The 13,384-nt window shown below is 46.1% G+C and overlaps 1 protein-coding gene across 5 annotated transcripts in view; it reads left to right on the top strand.

Moving 5' to 3' along the window:
• The first annotated feature begins 1,013 nt into the window (after positions 1-1,013).
• The window catches only part of GRAMD4 (GRAM domain containing 4), a 95,225-nt gene continuing 82,854 nt past the window's right edge, over positions 1,014-13,384 (top strand). The window contains exons 1-2 of one of the 5 annotated variants that reach the window (XM_044423511.1): positions 1,014-1,115; positions 2,799-2,893. In XM_044423511.1, coding sequence (XP_044279446.1) covers positions 2,859-2,893 — 35 coding nt within the window. In that variant the 5' untranslated portion in view covers positions 1,014-1,115; positions 2,799-2,858. Of the gene's footprint in view, positions 1,116-2,785; positions 2,894-5,839; positions 6,187-13,384 lie in introns of those variants that run through there. The other 4 variants (XM_044423513.1, XR_006414026.1, XM_044423510.1 and 1 more) reach the window with 4 other exon arrangements.

Genomic DNA, 13,384 nt, shown 5'->3' with positions numbered 1-13,384 from the left:
GGACATTTATTAACATCTTTAATATTGACTAAGTTTAAGAGCTTGGTATTGACACTGATATTGTTTCAAACACTGTAACACATTAATGGTACTTCCAAGGATAAGTAAAACAAACAAACAAACCCTTAATCCTAAGGCAAAAGGTCTTGAATTTGGGATAAGTATGGATTAAGAACTAGTATTTTACCATTGGCATTACTCCTGTTTAAGACATTTCAGGCCTGTTAGAAAAAACAACAGCTTGTGCCGTGTGGCTTCTTCTGGATTGATGACTATTATTAAAAAGGAATGAAATCCGGAGAAATTCATTGCGTGTAAGAAACAGTTCACAAAGCCTCTCCTTCTCCCAGTCTAGCATGGGTGAGTTTAATGATTACGGCATCTAGCTCTGCATGCTAAAGAAACACGCACAAACATGTGTACGCAGGCACATGGGCGCACACGCGCCCCCCCCCCACACACACACACACTCAAGAGTTACGTAAATAAGCTGTCATTTCTCTAAATGTCAGATCATGGGAACAAAAGAAAAGGGTGTGGGAAGTGCATTCATGTTAATAAATTTTTACTGGAGGAAGGACTGCTTCTGTGAAATATGAGAATGAAATTGTACAGAAAACGGGAAGCGTTGGCAATGAAAGAAAAGCTAAGAAAATGAAGTACAAATGCAGACACGTCAAAGAAGCTTCTTAACGTTGCACCAGCTCAAGAAATGTGTTATTAGCAGTGTATAGAGAATAGATGTAAAACATATTTGTAAATATGAAATTACTTTTATGCCCTCCATTTGTTTATTTTTTTTCCTGGTGACTCGCTGAGCCGGTACAAAAATCAATGTTCTCCCCTCCCACTTTTCTTGATTCATAACTTCTGCACCAAGTTACCGTGCAAATGTTTTATGTAAGCAAAGGGCACACAATGACATGAAACCCAGCAATGTTTCCAGGGCCAAGAACATCTGACTAATGATCACATGAACAAAAAAGATCCCCAGGGTCACCAAATATAACTTAAATGCTGGGATCACTTAGCCTGCAAAGACAGACGGATACATCACCTCAGATATCAAGCAGGATCAGCGGCTAAATCCTGAAGCTGCCCAACCGAGCAATGAGGTATGGCTTAGACTGCTTGCATTATGGGATGCATGCCAAATCCCATGTCCCCAAACTAAGGCTGCAATGCTATACTTAAGCCCTACTGAATTCAATGGGACTTATATCTGAGTAGTCCTGTATAGGACTGTATGGATGCTGGGAGATTTTGGATGTAAAAATAATGAATATATTACCTTGTATATAATGTCTGTTTCTATCCTACTGAATATAACCAAACATATGTTAGAAGAAGAGAATAAATGTCACACATTTTACTAGGCATTAAATATTTAATGACAAATACATCTATTATTAAGAAGTAATACCAGATCAAATCTGTCTGTATATAATTTTATGAAAATACTTCAGTACAGATTAGTTATATACAGTATAGATTATACAACTCTGAGGTTGGATCTGCTTAAAGTTATTCAGACTAGAAGTGTCATCCTCTAGTTCTTTGGAACCTGCTCTCATGTAAGTAGGTAAAGGATTGCTGCCTAGTCCTCATGGCAAGTAGTACCATTTAAGTGTGTTCTGATTTGACTTGTACCATTCATTTTAATGGGGATTACAGCAAATTTGTACATGTTTTCTCAGAGGCAAGACCTACTGAATGAAGTGGGACTCATTCCCTGATAAATGTACATAGGAATAAAGTCTTAATCCCGACTAACTTTAATTAGACTGGGGCCATCTAACTAATTAGTTGGTAAATAATTTTTACTGGGACCATATTTTATTTATTTACAAATAAAACATCCGGGCAGTGAACAATAAAAAGAAGATCATAGTAACAACAAGCACAAAAACAATGCAGAATCAAAATCTTTAAAATAAGATTCTGCCAATAAAACCCTGGGTGGTTAGCCAGGGAGGACTGAATGAGAACTGACAACTTTGGCTTCTCCATCAATCAGTTCTTTCTCAGATGGCCCTGATGCAGAGGGATCTTCGCCCTACTCAAGGGCAATAAGGCACACAGCCTCTGCCTCATATACTCCTTCCCATTTGCCCGTGTCTTGGCTTGTGCATAGCAGAGGTGCCTAAGGGGGAGAATTCCGACGTAGCCTTAGCAGAGGTGCGTAAGGGTATGGGCGGTGGGTGGGAGCAGCTGGTCACCAGACGGGGTTGCTCTCTTGCACTCAGGTTCCACTTTCCTATCCCTGCTATATATAATGTCTCTAACTGTATTAATATTCAAGCATTTGATATATGGACTTAATATGAACAGAACGTTTTTGTTAGTGGAACAACCAAGATACTGGCATATAGTTGAAGCGTGCTCAAGGAAAACAAAAAGAGAGCCCAATGGATTTTGAATGCGCATAGAAGAGCAGCGGTTTATATATGCGTATTTTGTGTTCTAAAAGCATGGAGAGAGAAGTTGCTGGAGAGAACTGCCTTAATCCTAAGAGTGGGTGACTGGTCTTGTGCAGGGGAGAAAGAGGCACCAGCACCACAACCATCACTGCCAGTGCTACTATTACCAAGTCAAAAAAACTGGGAGAGAGGAGGGAATGCGCAGGTGTTCCTTGGTAACTGCACTTTGTATTTAATGATCATTTCTGTCCTCATGTTCCTGCTCATTCATTCATTCGGATGGGAGAGCTTCGGACACTTTGGTAAATTTTCTTGGCCGGTAAATGTTGTCATGTGCGTCTCACATGCTTGCAACATCAAATGTTTTTTTTGGACCAGGGACTGGGGACTGCTGGAGAGCTGGCTTTCTTGAACGGGAAACATCCCTTTACTCAAACCATGACCTTGATCTCCATTCCAGGAAAAAGAACCGGGTGAGTTGTGTTTCTGGGCTAGGAACCAGTCATTGTGAACCTCTCCAATGGCTTACTGGCTGTACTGTGTACATCCCTTCATCTGTGTGAGGTCCTACCATGGAACTTCTTTCTGCTCCAGGACAGAATTCTAAATTTGGAGATGTTCTCAGGGGCTGCATTCCAGTGGTGGGTGCAGCCAAAGGCGAAAGGGGTGGGGCCGAAACGCTAGCATGTAAAATACTTTCTGCCAATAACTAAGACTGAGGAGAGGCATTTTGACATTTCAAAATTGAGAGAAAATGCAGAAAATCTAGGAAACCATTGAAACTATTGGTGATGGGAAGAAAAGGACGGGGCCAGGGGAAGGGCTGTGCTGTGGAGGGCTGCATTTAAGTGCCACCCCTGAGGTTCGGCAACCTGATCCAATGCACAGTTGGTACTGCATTTGGAGGTCTGGTGTAGTATCACAGTTAATGAGTTACAATTCTGGAAATTCCTGGTTTGATTCTGACCTCTGAACCAACAGCACAGATTTACCTTGCAGGGTTCAGGTGCACCTCACATGGCTGTGAAACACTTTGAATGTTTGGCTCTGCTGTACAGGTGTTGTGTGGCATTATTATACCCACACATAGCTCCATTCTTCCCAGCAAGGAAAGGAAAGTAATGCATCATGCACTTTTACTACTTTTACGGATAACCAGGAAGTGGGGCAAATCCAGACTATAAACTTGAAGGATTCTCTAGCTGCCCAGGCCAGGCAGAGCAAGGATAAGTAATTTCCCCAGTTCCACATGGCTTTTCTTCCATGGGATGTGTGTGTACCACATTGTGTTTTTGCTTGCTTACTGATTTCCTCAAACTCTGAATGACTGAACCCCATCTCAGTCTATGTCAATTCATTCTCTACCCTGAGGAAATGAAAAGGTCATATCATGTGCTTGTGCCATTTTTATGAGAAAGCAGAAAGGGACGTATAGTCATATTGCACACTTGGATCAATACCTGCTTCTCTGGGCATGATATTAAACAAAACAAAACAAAAGTAGCCCGCCAACAACACAGAAAAGGGCAGCTGTTATTGTCCTTGATGTGAAGAATTTCTGTGGGGAAGCAGAAATGGAGACAGCACAGCTGCAACGGAATACAGAACCACTGTACAGAATCCCAAGTTCCCAGTTCAGATCTTGCTTCTGCAAAACACTCACTAGGTGGCGCCCTTCCTCAGCCTCAACCCCTCCATCTGTAATATGGGTGATAATACCACAGCCTTTCTGGAGCTGATTCCTCCAAGGTTTGCTGGGAACGGGCTGTAGCTTCATGGCACAACACATACTTTGAATCTAGAAGGTCCCTGCCTGAAGCTGTGGAGAAATGTTCAGTGTCAACAACCTTGGACTAGATGGACCCAAGGTCAGACAGGGCGGAAGGCAGCTTCCTAGTATTTCCTTCTTAAAATAGAAAACCAGGCTATCTGTTTTTCTCACAGCTGTATATGCAAACATGCTGTACCCATAGATCATTTGGCATTCTCCTTATCAGGGAAAAGCAAAATGTGTGTCATGTGTTTTTTTTATGAGCAAGCAAAAATTTCGGCAAACAAGATTGCAACACCCCTGAAGCACTAAATGTCTCTTCCCAGCATGCTGGCTCCCTCAAAACCCTCCATGCCAGCCACCCCCAGCTCCCCAATCATCGCCATGCTCCAACGCTTATGTTCCATGCCGGAACACCGTCAATCTATCTATCTGATCTGGGGCCTGTACATCCTGGTTCCACCTCCAGCATCTCCAGCCGCACCCTCCCTGTCCCAGCCTTGCCACACTGAGCAACAAGGAGTGCTTTCGGAGGAGAAGCCTGCTTCTCTTCTATAAACAGGGCAGGGTGATTGCACTGTCACTCATGGAAGATCACAAGGACTCTGGTCAATGTCGTAATGTTCCCACGCTTTCCCACGGCTTCTTCCCTCTTTTTTTCTCTCCACTGAAAAACCATTAAGGGGGCTGGGGTGGGGAAGACTGAAGTCTGAAGTGCGCTTCTACTCTGCTTCATCTGAACACCAGGACTCTTCACATTGGGAAGCTGGGCGCTTTACCAGGTCTTATTTGCATTCCAGCAAATGTGAAAAGAAACCACAAGACTGAAGTGGTGTGAGTAAGGTCTGTGTCCTAGCTGTCCCCTTACAGACATTTATACATCATGGTCAGAGGCAACAGTTGTCCGGGAAATAGCAGTTGATGGGCCCTGTGATGGTTATGGCATAACTTTTAGCACAAAGAGTTGCAAGTTCAAGTTCACACGCCTGAAGTACCACGTGGCTCCCCGAGGTGGCTTTCAAATCAGGCAGACAGCAAAGAACCGCAAGCAAATGAAGTCTGCAACCAGCCCTCGGTCAGCACGCTCCCTGCTGACACTTTCAGGACGGACACACTGCTAGCCAAGTAATCGGTCCAATGCATTGATTAAAACTGCGTTTTGGTCGATTTAGAAAGATGTTTCCCGTTTCACCGGACAGCAGGCATTTTTAAAAAGGTGTTGGTGCAGGTACTTACAAAAGAACAGGCCGCATCACGCACTCCCTTTGGAGAGTCACACAGAAAAGGCCTCTTGGACGCCTGTTGCCATCTAAACACAAAGTAAGGACGCCAGAATTACGGTGTTTTTCAGACACAGCGGACGCACTTTTTCAATAGCCGATTAAAATCTCAAGCAATTATGAATCGACTGAAAATTATTTAATGCAGTGACAGGGAGCCCTGGATGGGATTTTTTAAAAAATCGAATTACGCCCAGGAGCAGCGAACTGCCCAAGAGCGGACGACCTCGGCGGTCTCCTCCTCCCGCGGACTCCCGGAACGGCTCCGGCCTGCAGCGTCGCCAATCAGCCGGGAGCGGGCGGAGCGGCGCGCTTGGAGGCCGGCCCCTTTGCGCGCCGAGGATGCTGCCGGCGCCAGCGAGCGGAGGCAGGGGGCGAGCGGTGACGGCAGCGGCGGCTGCGCAGGGCGCTCGGCACGGCCTTGGCTGGCTGCAGAGGGGGCCTGGCGGCCGGAGAGTGGGAGGCAGGCGGGCACCTGCTGCCGTCCCCGCCTCGAAGGCGCGCTGAGACGTCGGCCAAGGCGTTCTGGCAAGCTGCGGCTGGGTTCCCGCGCAGGCCGGTCTCGCTCGCTCGCTCGGAAATCGGCGGCTGTGCGAGCGGCGCAGCAGCAGCAACAGCAGCAGCTGCAGCCGCCTTTGGGCACGCCAGCGGAGGAGAGCCGGGACCCCGCCGGACTGGCAGCGTGAATGAAAGTTTGGTCCGAATTCCGCGCCGGGTAAGGAACAAAGCGCCCCGCCGGCGCTCCCCGTCGCCTCTCCGCTAGCCCACGCGGGCGAACCGGTGCCACCCGTGCCTGCCAGGGTGCCGCCTTTCACCTCTCCTGGGCCTCGATTCTTCCCATGGAGAAAGGACCGTGCAGCTCCCACCTCTTCCATCCCATAGCCAGGCTCCTTTTCGGAGCTGTCTCTTCAAGAACTCCATTTTTACTCTAAACCACTTCTCCTTTGCCTTTTGTTTCCCAGGCTCAAATAGGTAGGCGGAACGGCCCTCCTAAGCTATGTTTGTGAACCCCCCAAATAATAATAGTAATAGTGACAACAGTAATTATACTAATAATGTTTCCAGCAAGGGCTGCGGCCACCTCCTTCTTGGGATTGCCTCGCATCCTCCTCGGGTTCCCCGAAGTTCTTCAGGTAGTCATGGCACGAATCCTGGCTGCCCCCCGCCCCCCCGAACTGCCCTTGCTTCGTTGCAGCCCCGCGATAAGCCATTCTTATCCCTTGCTGCGTTCACTGGTTCTTCCTTTCCCCCCCAAACGGCGGGCCGGATCTTCTCCCTTCCCTCCAGGAAGCAGGATTCTCTGTGGCGGCTTTCCCCGACTGGAGCACCTCTAGATGTGGAAGGCAACCCCCAGCATCTTCTAGCCAGCCAGCCTGCCCGGGGATTATGGGATTTGGGAAGGCTGTTGTGCAGCAAGCAGTGAGCCGCAGAGCTTCCTTGGGAAGTGCTTTTCTCCTCTCCTCCTTCGACCTCTTCCTTGACAGCTGCTGTTGTCGCACCTAACCTGCTTTAGGCTGGGAAGGTTCAGCCTCATTCCTTAGAAAGGATGGGATCCCCGCGACCCAGCAGGAGGGAGGGCTTGGGGTGGAATGCCATTTCTTCTCCTCTAAACCCAGTCTCTGATTCTTACATCTTTCTCCTCCCCTGTTGGAGAAGGGGCTTTCATTCTTGTTTTATTTACCATAGAGAAATGTGGCACTGAAGGGAATCTGAAGCAGCTAGATATGTGTGTGGAGATGGTGGTGGGCTAAGATGGGGCAGTGGGTTTCTTGCTTTGAATTCTGTTCTTGGGAGGACTGCCTGGGGCAGTTTGGTCCTCAGAGAGACTCAGTATCTTCATGTCCTGCGAGAGAGTTGTGTTGTTTTGATCCAGCTGTTGGTGGAAGTGATTCGGTCCTTTCTGATCCTTCTCCTGCCTGTTCTCTAACTGGAGCTGAAAGTTACATTGAACTTTGCCTTCCTTCACCATGGGGAGGTGGTGACATCAGCACTCTTGGTATTAGTAGCCAGGGGATGGGATGCCGTGTCTTGCCACGTGTTGGCCAGATTTTACCTCTTAGCTGGTTGTTGCCTTAATTCAGAGGTGCAGAACCCTAGGCCCGGAGGCCAAATTTGCAGAGTCCCCAAAAAGCCATGCCTCTAGCCCCTTTCCCTGAGTAGCAATCGTTTGGTGGTTTCTAGGTTTTTGTGTTGTGAAATGCTTCTTCTAAGTTTTGTGTTGTGAAATGCTTCTTCTAAGACTGAGTAATGAGAAGTTTCAACTATGCTGTATTTTGGCCCTATTGCTTTGCCTCTGGCCCATCGACCACCAGAATATGACCTTGGAGAACTCGTCTGATTTTGAGTTTGGCCTTCTGCAGCCCCAGCTCTCGCTGCAGAAGACAGAGCCATGAAATGTGCATGTATTGCTGTTGCCCTATCTCAAAAGAGTTGGTCCTGTGAGCTGGATTTCCAATCTGCTGCAGATGTGATAGAGGAGCCTTGAGTTGTGACTCCCATTGGAATCTCCCAAAAGCTGTGTCAGAGAGTTGGTTTAGCTTTCAGGGAGAAGCTCCTAACTCCCATTGGTGTTGTAGTCAGATTGGCTATGCTGGCTGGCAAATAATGGGAATTGTAATCCAACCCATCTGGGGGCACTGGGTTGAGGAAGACTGTGCTAGAATTTGGCCTTGCCTTCCTGGTATTCTTTTTGATGCTCCCTGATAGCTTGATCTTTCTGCAATGACTGGGACATGTTTTTGATTCTCAGCCTAGCCCTCGAGTTTGAATATCAGTCTCTCTGCCTAACCTACTTCACAGAGCTGTTGTGAGGTTTAGGTCCTTGAAGGAAAAGGTGACGTGCTCATGTTTATAAACCACATCAGAACGGATCATTACTCTTCTCCAAAGTATTTGTTTGATTACTGTCAGAACAATTTATTTCTTTTGCATAGCTTAACTTGGGAGAAGACGTGGATGGCTTCATTTTGATTTGTTGTTGTTGCAGTAGCTAATGGTAATTTAAAGTGTAGTGCTGTGCACTATTATATTGTAGGCCAAGAGATATCCGTTAAGATGAGTCAGGGAATATAATTTCTTTGGTAAACATTGTATGTAAAAGGTTCCTCTAAAATGCAGGGGGTAACCCAAGCTTGTCCTGTGCCAAACGTCTTTAAAAAAGAGTTGTAGTGATTAGTGGATCACGGCTTGTGTTCTTGGTAGACCAGCGAGGCTGCATTAACGTTACTGGTTTCTTCACACTTCAGCCTCATAGTTGCCATGCCTTCGTCCCACACTCAGATTCTTCTGCCAGGTACTGGCGAACTGACCTTCTGTTTTCCAAAGACGGGTAAATAAATTCCTTTGCATCCACACATTCCATTTTAAATTGGCAGGTCCTTTAAAAATATGCATACCTTGTCTCACACTGGGGCAATTCATCTCTCTTGCATGTCTTAGCAGGGGATCCTGGGGCAGAACAATGGTGAAGCTTGTGTTCTTGACTAGAAGGTAAGCAAAAGAACTGTTCATTGTAAAAATAAGTGTTTCTCCATCCATTTTTAGAATAGGGAGACCACTGCTGTGGAGACCACCTGGACTAATGCAGAATTTTGGAGGATTTCAGGACAAGTTGTTCTCCCTCCCTCCCTCCCTCAATAAAATTCAGCTGAGGCACACTCCTTATTTTCCCAGTTGGTGATCAGAACAATGGGCAGATACCTTCCTTGCTGCTGTAGCCTAGTTGATAAGCTCGGCTGGACATTGTACTCTTGCTCAGTTAGTCAGCACTCAGGTATGAAACAGTGTTTTTTGTGTGCTAGGTAGAATCTACATGGTTGTCCCTTTTGTTTCTGAGGCACAGTTATTATTTTTTTCAAAAGCAATACATGTTAAACACAGATTAATCAACACAGTGCAATAGTTGCTGTGTTGATAACTTGAGCAGCTACCTCCTACTGATGCCTTGTGTTGTGAAAAGGGGCAAAATAAGAGGCATTTGAAAAACCACATGGGCTTGTGTTTCATGTGCACACGCATGCCATAAACTGTGCTATAGGGGTGAGACTGTCAGATCATAGGGATGTCTTAATGCCATTTTGTGTTTCTTTTCTTATTTTTTAATATGTGGGATATGCGCATACACCTGTGCAGTTGCGCAGGAATACAGACTTGAAAACAAAGATTGTGTGGTTATTCACAGCTGTGTAGGCGCACATGGAAAAAATAGTTTCCTCTCCCCTCAAATAAGAATAGCTAACCAATCACTCTGGTCATAGAAATGGAGGGCCACCCACAGATTTCCTGCCCATCATCACTGGCTGCTTAAACATGCTCGGTGAGAAAGGGATGCTTTTCACGTATGTCTGCATGACGAATGCAGAAACTTACAGTGTTGGGGTTTCTGTTGCAACCTCTGGGGTCTTCTCCTGCAGGTACATTTGGTGAGTCATGCAGGAGGCAGGGGCAACAGCAAGGTGGCAACAGATACAAGAGACTGAATAGGGGTGCTTGCCTTTATGCGTGCCCTGATTGATTTCTTGTGATATTCCTTCTCGTGTTGGCTGTAATAAGAGTCAAGTCTTTATAGATTGGAAGTTTTATAGTAGTTACAGGTAGTCCTGGAAATGTCACAGTCAGTGGACTTGTTCACAAAACGTATCGATTCTTGGAGATTATTTTTGTATCTGTGAAACAGGTAAAACTTGCTAAACTTTTAAAAAACCAAATAAAGGGAATGGCTAGAATTTTCTTTGACTGTTCTGTTTGTCTCTGTGTGTATAGCTTGTGCATGTGAAGGTAGGATTATTAACTTCTTATTCATGCCAACAAAGCAAAATAAACAATCCTCAGTACTCAAACAGTGACTGGCCTTATGCTTGTTGTTTTTGCAACCTATAACCTGTTCTAGCAAATTGTGCCATATGGATAGGATAACCCATCCCATCATGTGCAGCGGAACCTTCCACATCTACCTTCTAGATCTGTGGGTGGCCATCTCCAGTCAGCAGTGCCAACACAAGTTGGGGAAAGCTGGTCTAGAGTTAGTCTCAGATTATGGGTTTGCACAAGACACTTGGATAAAAGTGCCAGTGATGGGGAGGTTGTTTGTGTATTTTGTTTTGCTAGTCTCTTTCCCCTGATTTTGCATTTTGCACATCCCTATCATGTGAGTTCTCCTGTGGTGACTGGAATTCCTTTGAGCCCTTTCTTTGGAGCTTGTGTTCTTTTTAGGAGTCAAGGGGAAAGGGACAGTTGCATAATAGCTTGGCAAACGAGATATTTTAATTTCATTTCATTTTTTACATTTCTACACTGCTTGATAGCTGAAGCTCCCTGGGTGGCTTACAAAAATATAAAATGCAACTTAGTCCAATAAAAGAGATAGGAGGAAACAATTAACATTGTGGGGAGTTTTATTTGACTGCTCTCCATGTGTGCAAACAACCTTGTTTTACTGATAAGACTCTCCACTATTCTGTTGCAAGGGTGGACGTACCATGTCACGTGCATGTGTGTGCAGTTGTAGCTGCCCCGTTTTTGCTTTAAAAGCTGTGTTGGGATGCCGTGCTTGACATCGGAGAAGCAGAACCGGAGAAAAGCGTCCTTTACGCTTTCCCTGTCTGTCAGGTTCTCCCAACAACATCTCCTCACCCCAGTTTCATGCTTCTGGGGGGACTTTTAAAACACAGATGTGGCCATTGGGATACAGTTAGGTGTGTGTGCATATTTCAAGGTGTGGATTCTGTGTGTCAAGATACTGCTGCCTTTGCTGCCATCATGTTCATCAGTGAAGCATCATGGCCCTAAAGGAAGGAGGCAGATGAGCCCATGAGTAGCCTGGTTACTCATTGTTGAAGGTGATACCAGCATGGTGTAAGAAAGAAAAGAATTGTAGGTTCCAGCCAGAAGTTAGAGAGGGAAGGCTAAGTCTGAGGTGTGAGCCGAAGGGGTACATGAGGCTCTGAGAGGGTTGCACATGCAAAGCTTTCTGGGATGGTTCAGGCAAGCAGATTGATTTTGTTGTTAACTCATGAGCAGTGTCTGAACAGTTGATCCCATAAGACAGGGGTGAGCCATTGTTTGGAGCGCAACTGGCAATCTGAAAAGCTTTGCTGGGTGTCCCCTCAAAATGGCTGCTGTGAGAGGCATGCGAAAGGACACCAATCCTGGCTCAACGACTGAATGCAAGGCAGCAGTGGAGTCTGAGCTAGAACACACTAAATGCCTTTGAAGCCAGAGTTTTCAGTGCTACGGGACATCTAGCTCATGGGCTCAACCTTTCTTTTTTCTCAGCCCGCTGCCAACAAATTCACTTCTCTTTCTCTCTCTCTCGTTGTGGATCTCTATTCATACACTCGCTCCCAACTCTGACTCATCACCCACAGACTGCCCCGCTCCAAAGGAAAGGTGTCTGGCATCCCCCTGTTATTTGTGAGTACCATGTTATCCACCTTTGTCATAAGAGGAAGTGGAAGGAGATTGCATGGGAATATTCCTTAGTGAAACGGGTAGAGAGAGGGAGAGTGATGACAACACAGACAGAAGGTCAGCTTGGTCCGGTTTTGCAAGGTGACTGAGAGCTCCTGTAGATGCTGGCTTGCAGCTCTGAGTGGCCAGAGTGAGGCAAGCGATTTCCTTCTCACTACATGAGAGCAAGCGCAGAAAGCCCTGCAGGGAAGGTCCGGTGACCAGACCCGCCAATGCACACACAGAGCTAGTCCAACTGTGTTAAACCCACATAATCAGATCAAGGCCCTATTAATCTTGTTGTATTATTCCCAACATTTGGCTTGTCTCTATTCTAATTTAGGACATCTAGATTGAGGATGGCCAACTTACAACCTTCCAGATGTAGCCATTAGTGAGGGATGATGGGAGTTGTGCACCCAAATATTTGGAAAGTTACTAGTTGTTTGCCCTTATTGAAATTTTGGATCCAGAGACAAGAAATGCGCTACACTGTGGGCCATCATTCAGAGCATGCAGACAGTTCTTCTGTTGACAAGGATGAAGTAGCAGGTGATGGGGAGAGATTCTCTGCCAAGCCCTGGAGAGCTGTAATGAGTCAGAGTAGACAAGATGGGTCAAGGTAGACCTATGGTGTGACCTCTGTCACTAAGTCCGCTGTATATATTCTGATACCGATGAAAGAGACAGCAAAGAAAATAAGGACTCAAATCTGTGTTCGCCTTGTCTTTGAGGAAGAAAAGGGAAAAAAAGCACTCTCCATTTCTTACAAAGGCTAGTTTGGGACGGCGTGTTCTTAAAACTGTCACATGGAGCCTCCACAAGCCAAGTAGTCAATGGCTTCGGCTTCCTTGTGTGCAGCGAAAACGAAACAAATGAATTGGCAGAGAGCGCTCACTGTTAGTATAGGCACAGGGCCAGGCAGATAAGTGAAAGAGGAAAGGAGCCGCTCCTTCCCCTCTCTCGTGCTGGAAGGCCCTTGATAAAAAGGGCCGCAGAATTCTAGTATGTTGGACCGTCAGGATCCAAGTGTGGCAACCTCAAAGAAATCCCATATGGTGGTTTCATCTCTCTTCCTGTTAATATGTTGTGTGAGGATTTGTGGTCTGCAAATCCAAATACAGCTTGTTGTCATCTTTTTAGGCCTTCCAAGCGCTAGATGATACTTCCAGATATGCAGTAGAACAGGAGTGTGACCCTGATGGCCTGCATTTGGTTTAACAGACTTTAAATTCTGCAAATCCAGGTTGTACACAGTGCAGTCAATTACAGTGCAGGATACCTTGTTCTTTCATACTGTCATAAGAACAGGAGAAGCACTGTGCTGAATCAGATCAGGGTACATCTCGTCCACTTCTGGTCACACAGTGGCCACCCAGCTGCCCACAGGTAGTCACAAGCAGTGCATAAGTGCAAGAGTATCCACCTGCCCATGTTCCCCAGCAATTGGAAAGCATAGGTATGCT

Source organism: Varanus komodoensis, unplaced genomic scaffold (genome assembly GCF_004798865.1).
Source record: "Varanus komodoensis strain SLA01 unplaced genomic scaffold, ASM479886v1 scaffold13_3, whole genome shotgun sequence".
NCBI classification, from domain to species: domain Eukaryota; kingdom Metazoa; phylum Chordata; class Lepidosauria; order Squamata; family Varanidae; genus Varanus; species Varanus komodoensis.
Note: the sequence above shows the minus strand (reverse complement) of the source record. Positions and strands in the feature narration are given on the sequence as shown.